General features: G+C 46.0%; 1 protein-coding gene across 1 annotated transcript; it reads left to right on the top strand.

Annotated features, from left to right (window-relative positions):
* Positions 1-4423: 4423 nt before the first annotated feature.
* On the top strand, positions 4424-18544 carry LOC122391308 (histone-lysine N-methyltransferase PRDM9-like). The gene is made up of 11 exons (XM_043385106.1): positions 4424-4784; positions 10255-10493; positions 12422-12582; positions 14747-14823; positions 15040-15126; positions 15290-15366; positions 15698-15791; positions 16083-16189; positions 16582-16724; positions 17108-17244; positions 17533-18544. Exons 1-11 carry the CDS (start codon positions 4652-4654, stop codon positions 18228-18230), a joined length of 1953 nt encoding a protein of 650 aa, XP_043241041.1. The 5' UTR covers positions 4424-4651; the 3' UTR covers positions 18231-18544.
* The last annotated feature ends 673 nt before the right edge of the window (positions 18545-19217 follow it).

Below are 19217 nucleotides of genomic sequence, written 5' to 3' on the forward strand. Positions count from 1 at the left end.
CAACAATAACCACCAACACGCGCGCCGAAAACCACTCAAAACGCACGTGAACGTTCAAAACCAAGTTCAAAACACGCGTTATCATCATCAACGTTTTATCATCAACTCCATCAACTTAGCATCAACCTAGCGTGAAATTTGCGTAAAATGCACATTGAATTTGTCAAACATAAATGACGTCATTGAAGACTATGCAAGGTTTCTTTTATGATTTGATGCCATTTGATGCATACTTCAAGTCAATAAGCAGCCATTCAATAAGGGAAAACTATATTAAAGTACATATGCCCTTTTAGAAATTGCAAAAGTTGTAATAGCATGTGCAATTTTGTCGTAAAACTTTTTGATAACTTTATTCATGGCAAATTTACAATCTTTCTTGTGATATTCCTGGTGAATTTTTTCATCCTTATTTTAAATTTTACTACATCATCTTGACAAAATTACAGGATAATAAAGAAAATAGTAACTTAATGGAAGAGAAAGGGAATCTTGCCTCAATAAATATTTGATTTATTTCTGTGAAACCTTGAATGTATCTTCCGGTCCCAAGCAGAAGATGAATTGGAATGTAAAGGGTGAGACTAAATGCTTACTTCGAAATCTAAGCTGCGTTGCGGCATTGGCGGTTATGTGCGGCGTGTATGCCGCATGATTAGTAAGCGGCGACCACTAAATTAAAAATTCAATAGCTTCGACCTGTTTTCAATGGATAACACTGCATACCAAAAATGTCCATCGCTCTCGTCATAGGATATTTAGATTTAAATAACTAATTTATCTACATCATTGTTTTGAACAAAATTAATACTCAGCCGCGAACGTATAAGGTATAACCCCTTGCCGTTTCGCTCCTGATCAAGCTAGAGCTTCGCGGAAAAAACGAGCGTGTTGCCCGTGACGAGAGAAAGCCGATGATACCCAATTTTAAGGTCCTAGGTTATCGGTTGACCTTCCAAGTCAGGTCAATGACCCAAAAGGCGGGAAAATTGGGACCTGTTCGAACGTCGTAGTGTGGCTGCTATGGGGTTTTTCGGGGTGCTGATCACGAATATCATGCTAGTTTTGATCACAGATGATGTCTTCATTCATTTAGGCCAGGTCGGGTTAGGTCAGGTCAGGTCAACCAGTAGAGGTCCTGCCAGGTATTTGTAGTAGGTGTCAACCGCCTCTGACAGCCTCGTAACATGTTACGAAGGCACCAAAACTACTTTGTAAACGTTCATGTGGCTGCTTAATTCGAATTCAGCTCGAAAAAACTGACCTAGAAACATGTCAAACTCGAAAAAGTGAACCGAGGTCACCAAAGGTCAATGACCTGACCTGACCTTCAGGTGACCTTGACACCCACCCTAATGCATGGGGGCAACATCATATCACATGTTTGAACGCTTGAAACCACGAAAAGACTGCAAACGCGCTGCTAATGCGAGCCGACATACGCTGAATCGCGGTTCCGGCCAAACATGGTCTCGAAAAGTAGGTCACAGGTCAAAGGTCATTTGGGCCAATCGGAATTTCTTTTCTTGGAATTCCAATTTTTGTCCAATTCCAATTTGGAATTTGGACGGAATTCTTAACATTTTTTGGAAATTAATCGGAACACAAGGCCTTTAAAATTTAAAATTTTAAAACGGAGGCCTTTAACCTCGCCCATGTAGGGGGGGGGGGTTGGTGCAACCCCCCCCCCCCCCCCTGAGGTTTTTCGGGAATAGTGCAAAAACGGCGGCGCGCAGCGCCGCCAAATTTTGGGTACCTTATGGGGCAAACCTTGCGCATCTTTTGATGAAAAAAATTTGACCGGGTCATGTCAGGTCACGGAGTTATGACGTCACAAAGGGAACAGCCTCCGGCCGGATTTTCACAAACTGAGTGCCAACGCCCGAGGTTTCCTGCCGGTGGTACGGACATCGGTTGATGGATCGTGATGAAACTTCCCATGCATGTTGGGGCAAGTATTGGCTATCATATGGTATAAGAAACTTGACCGGGTCAGGTCAGGTCACGGAGCTATGACGTCAGAAGAGGAACAGCGTCCGGTACTATTTTTGAAAAGCGCCCGAGCCACTATTTTGCTAATTCTTGTCACCTCAATGGGAATATGCAGCAATATTAGCTTCTATAGGGAGCAAATGGACATCCCAAATCCAAAAATACAATCAGATTTCAAAAATTTAAATTTTGATTTTTCGAATTTCTGCCGCCGACTGTGACCTTGCCGACTTCCGGCGCTCCCAACGCGCCATTTTTAGAGCTAGGGAAACGAAATACATACCAAACGATAGAGAATTGATCAAGGAACACGATAGTGAAGGTTTCAAGTAGATATCTCCCACCGTTTTGCCGCAATCGCCGCGGAAAATTTGAAAAAGTATATTTTTCCGAAAATTTGACCTTTGACCGGTCAAAAGTAGGTCAAATGTTGACCTAGGACCAAAAAATATACCACCAATCGCGAGATCTCGGCGAGAGCAATCCGTTGGTTTTTTCCGCTAAGCTCTACGACGCTCCGTTTTCAAACGCCAAGGGGGGGGTCGCACCAACCCCCCCCCCCCCTGCATGGGCGAAGGTGGCAGATCGCCGTTTACGGGCGAGGGTTAAAACGCTTTTAAACACTTTTAAAATGTACGCAAAAAATGCAAAAATCGTTAAAAATTGGAATAGCCCCCGCTTTGGACAAAATTGGAAATTTACTTGGCAATTTCTTGGAATTGGATCGGAATTGGAATTGAAATTTCATGAAATTGGCACCACTAGTTGCATCAACCCCCCCCCCCCCCCTGTGCGGGCGAGGTCATGTTTTGATAGCAAGACTGAAACAGACTTTTTTGGGTAGCCAGGAAATCGCATGCCAGAGCCTATTCAAATTCTTTTATCGGCCTTTATATGCACCAGTCGCATACAGGTACGGGATTTAGCATACGATTTCCAGACAATCGAACGACTGTTTGGAGACAACAAAGGAAGGAATGAGTGAGTTAAGTTGAAAGTATTAACCCGCGCCCTGCTGGGGGTCCTGGATTTCCACGCCCTGCTGGGGGGGGGGGGTGTTTGAACACCCCCCCCCCTTGTAACTCGGCTCCTGGGCCACGTAGCGATACGCGGAAGGCGGCGTTCGAAAGAGCGTAAAAAATAATGACGAAATCACTTCCGTCAATTTTTTGGTCAGGTCAAAGGTCAGGTCACCAGAGGTCATTGAAGGCAAAATTTCGCCGATTTCCAGGTCGAATGTCGAAAATTTCCAAGAAGCCAACGCATAACTCGGGAACCAATAGAGCTACAGCGCCGCGGAAAAGCGCATTCGATAGCCCTATTAACGCCCTTTCTGATTAATTCTCTCAGATTTGACCTAACGTCAACGGTTTTGCCTGCAGGGGGCAAAAACTGCAAAAATAGCCGATTTTTTTGAAAACAGTTTTTCTGCAATAACTTTTGACCCAAGCCTTGTACGAGCTTACTTTTACCGGCATCGTGTTCCTCTCGTCAAGACGCATCGAATGAACTATAACTTGACCTTGAAAGGTCAACTTGAAAATTTGACCTCAGGTCAAGGTCATGACCTGACCGGAAAGGGTCATGTTGCATATCAGTCGATCCGTATCGTCGAGCTGAACACATCTAAGGCGTTTTCATCGCTCTAGCATGCCTCTATCAAAAGTTATTTGCGAAAAACTGTTAGATACCATTCGTGACCTAAGATGACCTCAGGGCATAAACAAGGGTCACGGACACCATTTTTAAGTTCAGTGTGTCTAAACCACTTGTAATTCGGTGTTTGGGAGTGTTTATAATGTCTTTCATCCAAAAGAGGCGCATTTCAATTTTCTCCCATTGACTTATAATGGGGAGGTCGCAAAATTGACCTGACCTTAGGTCATGGATATCAAAATTCTGAGATATACATTTTGTACATGCTATTGCTCATAGCAATCGCTGAAAGTTTCAAAGCGATCGGTCACTCGGTGTAGCTATGACAGACATTGAAAGTTTTTATGAGGTGAGGTCACTTCAAGTGACCTGGTGACCTGACCTTGAATGACCTTGGTCTGAAATTTTCACAACATGTGTAGAATTGATGTATGATAAGGTGTACCAAAAACGGCGGCGCTCCGCGCCGCCGTTTTTGAGATATTCGCGAAAAACCACAAGGGGGGGGTGTTCAAACACCCCCCCCCCAGCAGGGCGCGGGTTAATTTGGTTCAAAATGATGATGTAGATAACCTAGTTATTTAAAGCTGAATATCTTATGACGAGAGCGGTTGGCATTTTTGGTATGCAGTGTTATTCATTGAGAACCGGTCGGAGCGTTTGAGTCTTTAATTTAGTGGTCGCCTCTTACTAATCATGCGGCATACACGCCGCACATAACCGCCAATGCCGCAACGTAGCTTAGATTTCGAAGTAAGCATTTAGTCCCACCCGAATGTAAACAGCAACAAACAAGAAGGAGGAAGTGGCAACTGGCAGCAAATGGAAATATATGGCTTTGGGCAGGAAGCCAAGAAGAGGCTTTTGAAACATAGGGTATAATTAAATTAGATCGCTTGGATCTATATTGGAAAGCAACAGATTGATATTTAAGCTCCTATAATATCGCGATTGTGTTGTTTTTGCCCTTGCTTGCTGCTGCGACCGTTGATTATATCGTAAGATGGAAGTCGAAGATGCAAAGTTTAGAAACATACGACAGTTTTTTGCCGAGGACGCCTGGGAAGCCCTAAGTGATCTCGAGAAGCAAGTTTATTGTAACATGAAGTCCAACTATGACAAGTTATCTGAACTCGGTGAGTCAGAGCTACCCATTTTTTACGTTTTTATATGTTTAACCCTCGCCCGTATTGGTATTGGTGTTTTTCCAGCCGCGAACGTATAAGGGGGGGGGGAAACGGACCCCCCCCCCTTACCGTTTCGCCCCTGATTGAGCTAGAGCTTCGCGGAAAAAACGAGCGTGCTGCCCGTGACGAGAGGAAGCCGATGATACCTAATTTTAAGGTCCTAGGTCATTGGTTGACCTTGCAGGTCAGGTCAATGACCCAAAAGTCGGGAAAATCGGGACCTGTTAGAACGTCGTAAAGTGTGGCTGCTATGGGGTTCCGGATAGGCGTTATCACAAGTGTATTCGCGGCCATTGGGGCGACGTAAGAAAAGAAGAAAACAACTGGTCCCAAGAACTTCAAATTATCAGTTAGCATGCATCTTTTCCTTGATCTGTAGATAATTTACCTACCATTAATTGCTAATGAAAATTGCATTTAAAATCTTCCGTCTATGCTTTTTTCATCGTTTGCACAATATATTATTTTATTAAGCTAGAAATACTAATAAAAATAGTTCCCGCATCATCAAGAACAATAGGGAAGGCTTGAAGTGAATACAATAATCTAAACGGTGTTGTAATCTATGTGAAGACACTTCTAAAATTGCCTGTAGAAATATTAAAGGCAAAAGTTCAACTTTTTCACAAGACGGATGGCTATAAACCTATTCAACGTGTGACAACTCAGCCGGTATTTCGTCGCCTACAGCCCAGCTTTCCCTATTGACCGATAGAGGCGCTGCTATCGATGTCCGCCCGTGCCGCCTAACGGCTTCGGGGTGCTGATCACGAATATCATGTTAGTTTTGATCACAGATGATGTCTTCATGCATTTAGTCCAGGTCGGGTCAGGTCAGGTCAGGTCAACCAGTAGGGGTCCTGCCATGGGTATTCCTAGTAGGTGTCAACCGCCTCTGACAGCTTCGTAGCATGTTACGAAGGCACCAAAACTACTTCGTAAATGTTCATATGGTTGCTAAATTCGAATTCAGCTCCAAAAACTGGCCTAGAAACATGTAAAACTCGAAAAAGTGAACCGAGGTCATCGAAGGTCAATGACCTGACCTGACCTTCAGGTGACCTTGACACCCACCCTTATGCATGGGGGCAACATCATATCACATGTTTGAACGCTTGAAACCACGAAAAGACTGCAAGCGCGCGGCTAATGCGAGCCGACATACGCCGAATCGGGATCCGGCCAAACATGGTCTTGAAAAGTAGGTCACAGGTCAAAGGTCATTGGGGTCAGGGTCATGAAATTTTCAGGGTAGGTGTAAAATTGATTAACGCGAGGGTACTGAAGGTTTCGTCGCGATCGGCCGCTTTTTACGCGAGTTATTAGTTAGTTAATAGTTATTATGCTATGGCCCGGCGAAAAAAGTGGGGGCGTTTAACGCCCCCCCCCCCCCCAGCAACTCGCGGGTTAATAGGGCTATCGAATGCGCTTTTCTGCGGCGCTTTAGCTCTATTGGTTCCCGAGTTATGCGTTGGCTTCCTGGAAATTGTCGACATTCGACCTGAAAATCGGCGAAATTTTGCCTTCAATGACCTCTGGTGACCTGACATTTGACCTGACCAAAAAAGTAACCGAAGTGATTTCGTCATTATCTTTGGCGCTCTTTCGAACGCCGCTTTTCGCGTATCGCTACGTGGCCCAGGAGCCGAGTTAGAGGGGGGGGGGGTGTTCAACCCCCCCCCCCCAGCAGGGCCTCGTTTCATAAAGCGAGTCCGTAACTTACGCCGGTTTTTGGTCTTGTATTGCAAGTGCATGTGAAGCGATGACGATAATTTGAATCGTTGAGTTTATTTATCTTGCAAGCAAGAACAGAAGGGAAAAGGGGAAATAAATTTATCACTTCACATGCACTTGCAATACAAGCCCAAAAACCGGCGTAAGTTACGGACTCGCTTTATGAAACGAGGCCCAGGGCGTGGAAATCCAGGACCCCCAGCCGGGCCCGGGTTAATGAAGGCTGCGTATGCTGTATACGCGCAGCCTTAACCCTATTAGTGGCAGGCTCCTGGCTACCCCTATTAGTGGCAGGGGGGGCTGTTTACGACCCCCCCCCCCTTGATACCTCGAGATCTAACGGGCCGATTTTCAAAATTCAAACGGCATTCGATTTCGCTCAACGTGATCTACATTTCTAAAAAAAAAAAAAAATTAAGAAAATGCCAATAGGGGGGTAGAGGGGGGGGGGGTAAAAACGGGCAAATTGCAGATACATTTTAGACTGTTTATCACGGCCAGTTTTCTGAACCAATCTTAACGCAACTTTTGCCGATCGATAGAGAATGAACCAGGAATTCACATGGATCCTAAAAATATGCATTTTCAAAAATCATAGGCGGATACAGATCATTGAGATTGGGGGTACACAAAAAGTATAGTAAATAAGGTTTTTGTTGGTACTGTTTCTGGAAAGGGTGGTAATGGTCTTGTTATGTTACAATTTTCTTATGAGAGAACGACTACAATTGTATTGGTCATGCATAGGCGGTGTCAGGGCACCTATGTTGGGAGGTAAAACATAACCCCCCTTTTTGGACGCCTGGATCCGCCTATTATAGCAAAAACGTGTCAAAAGAGGATGCACAATAACTTTGTGTATGTTATCACATGATACCTTTCATTCACTGTTCGTAAAACTGGTGCATACAGTGATAATACATCAGCATCGTGATCTTCGCCCAAATGACTCGCTTCACGGAATAGGACTCCCCAATTCACAGTGCTCTGGAGCCGCCCCTGGTAAAGTTATGAACTTGAAATTTTCCAGGAATGTGCCCAATTTAGTTTTAGGAAAAGTCAGAAAATTTCAGCATCGTAGCTTCAGCGGTTTCGGAGTTATTCCCGAAAAACCTGAGGGGTGGATAAAAACAACCCCCCCCCCCCCTGCCACTGATAGGGTTAATGAATGTCTCGTCGAACCTTAACCCTACAAAACAAAACCAATGGCAAACAGCCCGTCAGTTTCTGGCCGAGTAATGTGTACTGTGTAGCTCCATCAACGAGGAATCTTTAAAGGTATCAGTATAGAGGTGTCGTTAACCCTCGCCCGTATCAGTACTTAGGGAGGGGTCGAACGAGGGTCGAACGGACCCCCTCTCGGTTTTTCGCGAATAACTCGCGTAAAAAGCGGCTGACCGCGACGAAACTTTCAGTACCCTCGCGTTAATCAATTTTACACCTACCCTTAAAGTTTCATGACCCTGACCCAAATGACCTTTGACCTGTGACCTACTTTTCGAGACCATGTTTGTCCGGAATCGTGATTTGGCGTATGTCGGGCCGACATACGCCGCATTAGCCGCGCGTTTGCAGTCTTTTCGTGGTTTCAAGCGTTCAAACATGAACATGGGATATGATGTTGCCCCGGCCCCATGCATTAGGGTGGGTGTCAACTACATGCTCGTTTTTACCGCGAAGCTCTAGCTCGATCAGGGGCGAAACGGCAAGTAGGGTCCAACGGCCCCCCCCCCCTTATACGTTACGTTCACGGCTGGAAAAACACCAATACGGGCGAGGGTTAATCCACGGAAAAGGTGTGCTAGGATTACGGAAAAGCAAGCTGTAAACATGTTGCCGGTATTCAGCATGAATTAAATTATGGTATGAATTAAACGTGCATTATTCGGTAGTTTGTATCTCTAGCGGGAGGATGGAGCTGCTTTAAAGTGTAATCCATACGGAACGGCTATTTGGAGAACCTAAGTTTATCCTCGCCCATATATAGGGGGGGGGAGGTCGAACGAACCCTCTCCCCCCCCCCCCTGGTTTGCGCGGATAACTCATGTAAAAAGCGGCCGATTGCCATGAAACTTTCAATACCCTCGCGTTAATCAATTTTGCACTTACCCTTTAAATGTTGTGACCCGGCTGACCACCCTAATGACCTTTGACCTATGACCTATTTTTCGAGACCATGTTTGGCTGGAATCGCGATTCGGTGGATGTCGATTCGCATTAGCCGCGCTTTTGCAGTCTTTTCGTGGTTTCAAGCGTTCAGACATGTGATATGATGCTGTGACATGCATTAATGTGGGTGTCAAGGTCACCTGAAGGTCAGGTCAGGTCACTGATCTTTGATTACCTCGGTTCTTTTTTCCAGTTTGACATGTTTCTAAGCTAGTTTTAGGAGCTGAATTTGAATTAAGCAACCATTTGAATTGAACATTAACGAAGTGACCCAACAGCATGGAAAATCGGGACCTGTTAAAGCGTCGTAAAGTGTGGCTGCTAAGGGTTTTTTCGGGGTGCTAATCACGAATGTCATGTTTGTTTTGATCACAGATGATGTCTTCGTGCATTTAGGCCAAGTCGGGTCAGGTCAGTTCAACTAGGAGGGGTCCTGCCGGGTATTCGTAGTAGGTGTCAGCCGCCTCAGACAGCTTCATAATATATTATGAAGGCACCAAAGTACTTCATATAGTTCAAATGGTTGAATTCGAATTCAGCTCCCAAATCTAGCCTAAAAACATGTAAAACTCGAAAAAGTGGACCTTGGTCATCAAAGGTCAATGACCTGACCTGACCTTCAGGTGACCTTGACACCCACCCTAATGCATGGGAGCAGCATCATATCACATGTTTGAATGCTTAAAACCACGAAAAGACTGCAAACGCTCGGCTAATGCCAGCCCACATACACCGAATCGCGATTCCGGCCAAACATGGTCTCGAAAAGTAGGTCAAAGGTCATTTGGGTCAGGGTCATGAAATTGTCAGGGTAGGTGTGAAATTGTTGAACGCGAGGGTACTAGAAGTTGTGTCGTGATCGGCCGTTTTTACGCGAGTTGTTCGCGAAAACCGAGAGGGGGTCCGTTTGACCCCCCCCCCCCCAATTGGGCAAGGGTTAAATTGCTTTAAGTGAGCTTGGGTGCCGGCGGCCAATCGATCCTATGCGTCAGCGGCTGTGAAAACATCTAAAGCGAGGGTAAGATTATAATCGTCTAATTTATGCAGATCTCAGGTATGAGAGTTTGCTGTTGTGTCGGCCCGGGACTGGCTGTGTAACAGGATTTGGTTTGATTTCCCGGCTCTATTTAGTATTTGACCACCGTGGTGATCTGATTCGGCGTTTGGCTACGCATAGTTACACCACCAAGATAGGCGTGCCTAGGAGCTGATGCCCATTAAGCCCCGTTTTGTGTACGATTAGCCAAACTGTTCATCGGCGTTGCCGCTGGAACGGTACGGCAGTCGTAGCTATGAGAAAGGAAGATATGCAGTATGCACTATGTCCGCCACGCCGTAAAGGTGTTAGCGAGCCCTGCAATTCCCCCCACGCCTATACACACGAATACTGCTGTCATTTGGTTAGAGCACGGCCCCAGCCCTCCATTTGAGAATGGTTGACGGCTCCGCCAGAAATTCAGGAGAAGCAGTTAAGTGTTCCATTGTCGGCTGAGTGCTTGTGTCGGTCCCCACACAGGCATCGCGGGCCAGCCGCCATCGTTCATGCGCGCACCGCCGCCGCCGCCGCCGCCCCGGCCGGCCCGACCGAAGCGTTCTCGACCAGCGAAGTCAGCCGATGACGGCGACGATGACTGGAGTCCGTCGCGATGCGTCCGGCCGGCCCAGCGGCGGTCGCGTTCCACCGTGCGACGTGGCGCCGCCAAGAGCAGGTTCCAGCCGCCGGTGAAGAGGACGGCGACGGTGACATCGGCTGAGGTTGGTGGGAAACTGTTGGACTGGTGGTGGCTATCTTCTCTGCAAAACACGGGACATGTAACATTTTACTCCAGAGAGGTAGAAAAGCATTTTACATGTTTACATTTTACACAGCATTTTGCATTTTAGAGTTGTGTTTATTGTAGGACAAGGAAGTAATTACTTGGTAGTATTTAATTAGGTAGTAATTTACACCCCTGCTTGCTAGTTATCAACAGGGCTGCGGAGTCGATGGATTTTAAGGTGACTCCGACTCCGACTCCAACTCTGACGCCGACTCCGGACGGTTCTATTAACCCGCGCCCCGCTGTGGGGGGGGGGGGGGGCAGAAATAACTTCTAAGCGCGTTACGCCAGCGACGTCAATTTTCAGTACCTTATCCAACATCAATTTAAGACGTTTCCTGAAAATTTGAGCGAAGTCAGTTGGAAAATTTTTTGAGAAAATGACGTTTTAGTGACGTCATGTCCGTCATTTTCGCCTCAAAAACGGCAAAATTCCAAACGCCGCTAACATCTTCATTTGTAAAGGAATGAAGACGTAACAAAAAAGGTTATACGTGATTCTACTTTGTCTATCAAATGGCAATCTCATTTATTTTGGATTTTGACGTAATTTTTTTAACTGACTTTTTTGGGAAAATAGTTATAAAATCCAAAATTTTGAGTGTATCGAAAAAACCGGAATATATGTCAGAGAAGTGGTCTATGTGCACCTACATACCTACCAATTTTTAGAAGAATCGGTTCAAAAATGTGGAAGTTATTCAACATTTTATGACGTCACGACAGAATTTTTTTTTTTGAAAAAAAAAGATTTTTTTTGGAAGTTCTAGACCTCGTACGGAAACAACAATAGCATCATTCGATTCGCCGTGAAAAACTGCATCAGATAGACACCTTTTTAGGCCTTAACAACCAACTTTAAAATTTGACCTCACTTGGCCTGACCTTGACCTGACCTCGACCTGAAATTCATCCAGATGTGGTCCATTTCACTTATTGACTGTGCCTATTGAATTCTATGAATTAAATGACCCATAAAACATGTGTCGCACTCGCCCTTTTCTATATTTCGTTTTTGGTGACCTGACCTGACCTTGAGCTTGACCTTTGCATGATATTGTATGCAACGAATATTGTCTTGGTAGCCTAAGAACATGTTTTGGGCAATCAGTCTCAGTCCCTTATTCGGCAACTACGGTGCAAGGCCGATGCTGTCGAAACTTGCATTTTGTACCCTTGACCTGACCTTGACCTGACCTCTGACCTATTTCAGCAAAAAATGGGCTCTTAAGATCCGCCTTGTTGAGAGCTTTCGATTGCCGTTTTATCCGTCTTTCTACGACCATCGGTTCGGAAGTTAGACTGGGGGGCAGAATCTGCCCCCCCCCCCCGCAGGGCGCGTATGGCTGAATAGCCTAGCAGGGCGCGGGTTAAAATACATACCTATCATGATATTGAAGTTCATAATGGAGATGTTTTTATCTTGCCTGAAACGATCTCTTGTGCTTTCCAAGGCGTTGCGTTGCAAATTTGCATTAAAAATAATATGCAGAATTAAAAAGCAGGTTCTGGGGAATTCACCGTCTTCTGCTTCCTTCGCTGAAAACGTTCGTCCAAAACAGCAAAATGACCTTTCTTCGACAAAATCTAATTTCGAGCGCAGTGTCGTCAATTAAACATGTGCAGTGCATGACGCTGAGCCATGCAGCGTTAACTCCGACTCCGGAGTCGGAGTCGGTAAGCTTTTGGCGACTCCAACTCCGACTCCGACTCCGGGCAGAACGATCGACTCCGACCGACTCCGACTCCGACTCCGCAGCCCTGGTTATCAAGTCTTTTCTCGTTCAATAATATACCCGAGGCTGGAAGGTCATCGCTTGGCTTTCTTGGAGTATCTTATCATCACCTGTCACTATATTTCAGACGGCGCCCGCTGCTTCCTCGGCCGTGTCCGGTGACGTCCAGTCGCAGGAGCGGCGGCGGGTCACCACAGAGGAGGCAGCAAAGGAGGCGGACCGGTCTCCGCACAGGTCACCGTCGCCGCCATACGATTTCATCGGCTTTACGCTCGAGGATCAGTTCAAGTAAGTACCTACCGTAAACGGGGGTGACTTTGCCATGTTTTTAACTTTAGACGACTGTATTCTTTAAAAGCTTGTTAGCTTATTGGGATGACTCTATGTTCAAAACACGGATGAAGATTAGCTCTTTGGGTTTTGCTATTATCGTATTTATATCTTGCCTAAAAATATAAATTTTTAAGGAAAATGAGTCGTGGGCGTGGCAAAGTTAAACTGAAAAAGGGGTCACTTTGCCACTATGCCAAATAATGTTTTTTTTTAACGCTAACAAATACTTTCCAAGCATTTTTGTTCCATTGTATGGGAAAAGACAACCATCCTTAATTGTTGAATAGGAAAAAATAAAGCAATTCTATATTTTTTGCTCTTAAACGATGTACAAAAAAGGAGAGAAACCTTACTTTTTATAATACAGGGTGACACAAAAAAAACGGTCATCACCAAAATTCGAATAACTTCGGAAGTTTTATTCAGATCATCACCAAACTTCGGCCACTTTAGGTCACACCTATGTTAGCAGACATCCACCAAGTTTCAAGTCTTCACTACGAATACTTTTAGTACAGTGTGTGTTTTACGGACGCCCCACAATGTGCTCCAGGTGAGCGCCCCGGCGCTGCAGGGCGTAGGCACACCTGCATCCGGCGGGCAAAGTTGTCGATAACCCGATAAGAATAACGTTTCAGGGGTAGCACACCCCCTGAGCACTGTCTCCAGAGGCCATTGCACTCTGTAAAGTGCACAGCCATCGGGTTATCGACAACTTTGCCCGCCGGATGCAAGTGTGCCTACGCCCTGCAGCGCCGTGGCGCTCACCTGGAGCACATTGTGGAGCGTCAGTAAAACACACACTGTACTAAAAGTATTCGTAGTGAAGACTTGAAACTTGGTGGATGTCTGCTACATAGGTGTGACCTTAACTGGCCGAAGTTTGGTGATGATCTGAATAAAACTTCCGAAGTTATTCGAAATTTGGTGATGACCGTTTTTTTGTGTCACCCTGTACATTATATTTGTTGAAAATAACTGAGATTTGATCGTAAATAGAAACTGAAAATGGTTCAGAATAGATAAATAAGCAAAGATATTATTGTATCGGTACTCTAGGACCTTGCCGCTTTTTTCCAGCGGCATTGAGAGGAACAGAAAGAGGACGTTCTTGCGGGAACTTACCGACACCCTTATTATCAGCGTTTTGATCTATAAAATGATACCGATTTCTTCAGCCAGTCTAATTGGCAAACTCGGAGTTGTAGATGATCATGGCTTTGCTAAAAAGTTGGGCCCAGCTTCATCCATTTTTTATTTTGGTAACATTTGCCTTTTTATACTCCCACTGTGCATTCCTGTGTTAATTTTCAACATAAAAACTTTAACATTTAAAAAAACCAGTTTGGAGATCAAAATGATGACATTTAAAACTTATTTTGAATTGCATCGGATATGTATCTCATTTTTGCATTGATAACATGGTGGCAAAGTCACCCTATGTGGCCTGCAATTTACTTGGAAGAATCGTCACCAAAAATTTTAGCTAAATGAAGTGACAAATGCCAGTTTTGTTGGATATGCTAACTTAACAGCCTTGTCATGATCAACCATACCAAGTTTCAGCATCGCAGTGGGTCTAGAACATGGTTAGATAATAAAAAGTTCGGACCTCTTCAAATTTGACCATTTCAATTACTCCAATAAAATGGAGCCCAGTTCGGTATTTAGTGGTAACTTATCTCTCAGTGTTGGTTATGTTGGAAGGCCCATCAATTATCTTTCATTTGTGCATACAAAAGTATTACATTATTCGTAAAATATCACTGGAGATCACCCTAAAACAATTTTTGAGAAGCATGGCAAAGTCACCCAGCATGGCAAAGTCACCCCCGTTTACGGTAATGACAGCGAGTGTTATTGTGAAAATTTCCAGATATGTACGTACCTATATATATCTAGCGATACCTATAAAACTAGCAATATTTTGCCGTAATTACAGCGACTGGCACTTCAGGTTTGCATTTTAGCGTATTGTTGATGGTCGGATATGTACTGTTTGTTTGGCGGCCTATTTACTTTTCGCACACCTTCTGCAAGGCAAGATTCAAGAATCTTTTTATCGCCAAATAAATGAACATCCAATGCCATTTTATGTATAGTTTGACGCGTCTTTCAGGGCCCGGCACGCTGTGGACACGAAAGCCGAACTTCTGTGGAACCACATCATCGCCGAGTTCAAGGACTTGGGAGAAGGTAAGGATTGTCATCGCCATTGCCATTGGCATGAATAGCATGTCCTAGACACTACTTTACGGTCACGATCGGTTTTTGGCGTTTATCGTGAGACCAAATGCTTTGCCCGCTACTTTACGCGAAAGCAACTGGATGTTATTTCAGCTGGTGCTCTGGTGGCTATGTATGTTACATTGAGTGTGCGGGCATGACGTGATGTAATGTCAAATTCCACAGAGCCTCCCGAGCGGGAGGTGTTCAAACGCCGCCGGAACACAGTCAACTACCGGGAGGAGGAGGATCTGGACGACGACGACTACATCTGTGAGTAACCAGCTACCGTCTCATAAACAAACAACACTCAACCTGTCAGTCTCCACATTCTGCTGTGTATTATACGGTCGTATCGGCCGCAATGCGTGTTCTTGTTTTCCGAGTCTTCAGTCTTTTTACAGATAGAGATAACCTCTTTTTCGTGTTGTTCCAGTCTGTGACGAGTGTGACCGAGAGTGGGAGGGCGATTGTCCTGTGCACGGTCCGCTGGAGGTCGTACCCGACACCAAGGTACGGAACTCGGGAGGGGACCGCTAATTGCCCTCGCTCCGTTTGTACGTCTGATGGCATTGTTTGTGTAGCTTTGAACTCCCGATCACTTCATAAACCATGCGATGTGTTTTTAAGTAAGCTACAGCTCGAGCTACCGTTGTCATTATTTTATATCATCTCGCCGTAAAAGTGGTTGGAGTGGTTGTTACTCTCTTTGTCATGCTACTATGGCCGTTAAAGGATTTCAGTTGAAAAGTGTTCGTTTTTGGTCTTCTAGCAATCATTTGAGTAATTTTTGCGGTTACTTGGTTATTGTGATCACCGCAAATTTACACGCGTGACCGCACAGGTCCCGTTCGACACTGGCGATCCTGAGAGAGACATCAAGACCCGTCCCGAGTTCCTCAACCCGGGCCGGTCCAAAATCCCCGGAGCCAACACCGGTAACATCCTCATTATTTAAACTGCGCATTTAGAGGCCCTGATTTATTGCCCTACGATATTTTACGGCTATTTTGATACATATTGCTCTAATGGAGCGTCAATAAGTCGCTGTTATGCAGTTTCCTTAGTTTCTCAGTCAATTCCATACCACCGTATTGAATTCCTGTTGTGTCGTGTATTCTTATGACGTTCTGACTGCTTTCATTCGGCCCTCACCAGACTGAGCTGCAGCTGTGTTTAGTCTATGACAGTTCACCAACGTTACCCCTGTATTCCCACGGCCCACACAGGCATTTGGACGGAGAAGGACCTGCCGGCGCGGCTGAGGTTCGGTCCCTACGAGGGAATCGTCACCGCCGACCGACGCCAGGCCACCGACTCGGGCTACAGCTGGGAGGTGAGAGCCAGCCGCGGGTCTGGGGCGGGTCTGCGTGGGATGTATTTTGGAAACTAAATATCGATCGCGCTTATCGGGAAACAACAAAAACTAAACCAGTCAGGGAAATTGAGAAAAAATCAATTTTTAGCCAGTTTAGATCTTTGCTTAGGTGTGGTTCATGAACAGAACAAAATGAAACACCAGATCCCCACGTCGTATTACTGGTTTGATGTTAGAAAAGCCGGTGTCCGATTGACATTGCTGTCGTAGATGAGATGTGCAGTCTTCAACATCTCTGTGATGCTGACACCCTCGATAACTAGTGACTCTTAACTTCTTGTGTTGTAAGTACGTAATTAAACGCTAAACGGCCATTGAGTATTGACTGATGCACACTAACGATTTTGCAGATCAAAAAGTGTCGCCGCGTGCACCACTACGTGAACGCCGGCGACTCGAGCTCCAGCAACTGGCTGCGGCTGGTCAACTGTGCCCGCTTCGAGCAGGAGCAGAACCTGATCGCCTTCCAGTACAAGGGCCAGATGTACTACAGGTAACCGGGTGAACGTGTCTAGCACAGACCTTGCCCTATAGAAACTTGTTCAGTGTTCACTGCTTCTCACGGTAGCTGTTCTTTCAGCTATATAGTTATCGGCCTCATTGTTCATTGGATGCTGGGTCTTTGCAGTCAGAAACAACTGTTGAATTATTGGAACATTACTCGGTAACAATAACAGCAGCTGAAATGTACTGCTCTTTCCATTGTGGTCATTCGGATTCGTGTTGTGCCAATTTTATTGCACTGTGACCCTTTTTGGCAGGTGACTTTATTCGGTACGTGATTGTTAGCGTGGGTGTGCACAAGATTCAAAATTCAATGCTCGCTCGTCATTTTCTTTTTCTGACTAATAGCTGCACCTTTCGTCATGGCCACAGGACGTACAAGCCGATTGCGAAGGGCTCCGAGCTGCTGGTCTACTACGGAGACGCCTACGCCCGGGAGCTCAACATCAACGTGCAGACGTTCAGGAAGGCTCCGGCCGCCGCCCCGCCGCCAGCAGCCTTCGTGTCAGGTGAACGACCGAATTTTCGATAGAATAGATATATTACAAAATGCTTAGCAGTTGGCCAATCAGTAAAACACTTGAAAAACGTCATATTTCTGCGAGGCATAACTGAGTGACTACCATCCCCAAAGGCAGACTGACTAGAGTGACATCTATGTTACTGGCCGTCTCATCTAATACATAGATAAGTAGACAAGCGCAACTATGAGCTTCAACAAAATGCACATAAAGTCACATTTTGATATCACGCACATCCATGTATGTTGGTATATGGTAATCAGCGTCATTCGCCAGGTGGCTCCACGGTCCGCTGCGTCCACTGCGACTACGCCTGTCTGGGACAGGAGCGGCTGGACAGGCATGTGAAGAAATGGCACGGTCACATTGGCAGGAACGGACGGCACAAGTGTGAGTGGTGCGAGTACTCGACGAACAATGTGTTTAACTTAGGTCGTCATCGCCTCACCCACACGGGAGAGCGGCCCCACCGCTGTGACGAGTGCGGCAAGACGTTTAATGTGCTCAGTAGTCTGACCACTCACCGCCGTACACACACCGGCCAGAGACCGTACGCGTGTGACGTCTGTGGGAAGGCGTTCACACAGAACGGTGCCCTAACGAGGCACAGACGGATCCACACCGGGGAGAAGGTGCGTCAGTGTGAGCAGTGTGGGGCTGTGTTTGACGATCCGTCCTACTACACCACACATATGCGGTCTCACAGCGGTGTGAAGCCGCACCGGTGCCAGGTGTGCTCGGCCCGGTTCGTTACACGGAGGGAACTCACCAGACACATGCGGACTCACACGGGGGAGCGGCCGTACGGGTGCTCCTTCTGCCCGGCACGGTTCGCGCAGCAGTCGTCCATGAGGAGCCACGTCACCGCCCGGCACACACACGACTACCGACACAGGTGTGAGCGGTGTGGTAAGGGATTTGTGGCGCCCAGTGAACTGAGGAAACACAGTGAGAGGTGCACGGTGACCAGCTGATGTGTGTGTAGCTGTAAAGGCGGGATGGTTGTTACGAATTTGTTGTGATTTTATAATGCATGTAACTGCCTCTGGATCAACTTATTATGACAATGTCACTGTAGGCTGTGATCGTTGATTAGGGATTTTTTGGATTTAATCGCACGCACGCAACTCGATGGCATTGCGCTACGTTATTGAGTTATTTTGTGATTAGTTTTATTCATTATATTACTGGACTCTATCGATAAATGGTTCGCTCATACTGCAAATGCCTCATGGAGCGTTGTGGTGATGTTTCATAGTTTCATCTGTTCAATATATTTGGTGTTAGCACATCTCGGCTGTTTCAAACTCCGTTCACATACCATTTGCTGTGGTAGCACAGTGTGTCCTACACAGTGTCTATACGGCTGGACAGCCGTGGTGCACAGTGCCGGTGCATTACCGTCCGGCCGTTCGTGGTGACCTGTCTCGGTGCACCATGCCGGCGCCATACCGCCCGCGGCACTGCAGTCTGTGTGTCGTCATACCGCCAACTCAGACTGGTCATATCACGAGAGATCTGGGGCCTGACGATGGGCTGTGGTTTACACTGACGAGGAAATGGAACAGTTCAGTAAGACTGTGGTCGTGATTATACCGAGCTCATAATATTGGAGTGAACAGAAAAATCTACCATTGACTTCAGACAATTGTTTTGGCTACATCGCCGCACAACATTACAAGCCTTGAGTGTTCTAAAATGATTAGTTGATAGAAGTCCACCGGTTGACCTTAGTCATAGGTAGTGGTCAGGTCTGGTCAGGGATGGCTAGCTTTATCACCAAGACACTGCGTGGATGGGGCTGGAGGTATGATAAAGATAGCATATGAATCCGCAGGATATATGTATCCATCTGTATCATTGTTCAATGTCCACTGAGTGTTGATAGGGCCTAACGTGCTAAAATGTTAACAAGCGCCAGGCTTCAACCATTCCCTAGATGTCCCCTGTCCACTTTGCGA

The sequence above is a fragment of the Amphibalanus amphitrite genome, unplaced genomic scaffold (genome assembly GCF_019059575.1).
Source record: "Amphibalanus amphitrite isolate SeventyFive unplaced genomic scaffold, NRLGWU_Aamphi_draft 000431F_arrow, whole genome shotgun sequence".
NCBI lineage: Eukaryota > Metazoa > Arthropoda > Thecostraca > Balanomorpha > Balanidae > Amphibalanus > Amphibalanus amphitrite.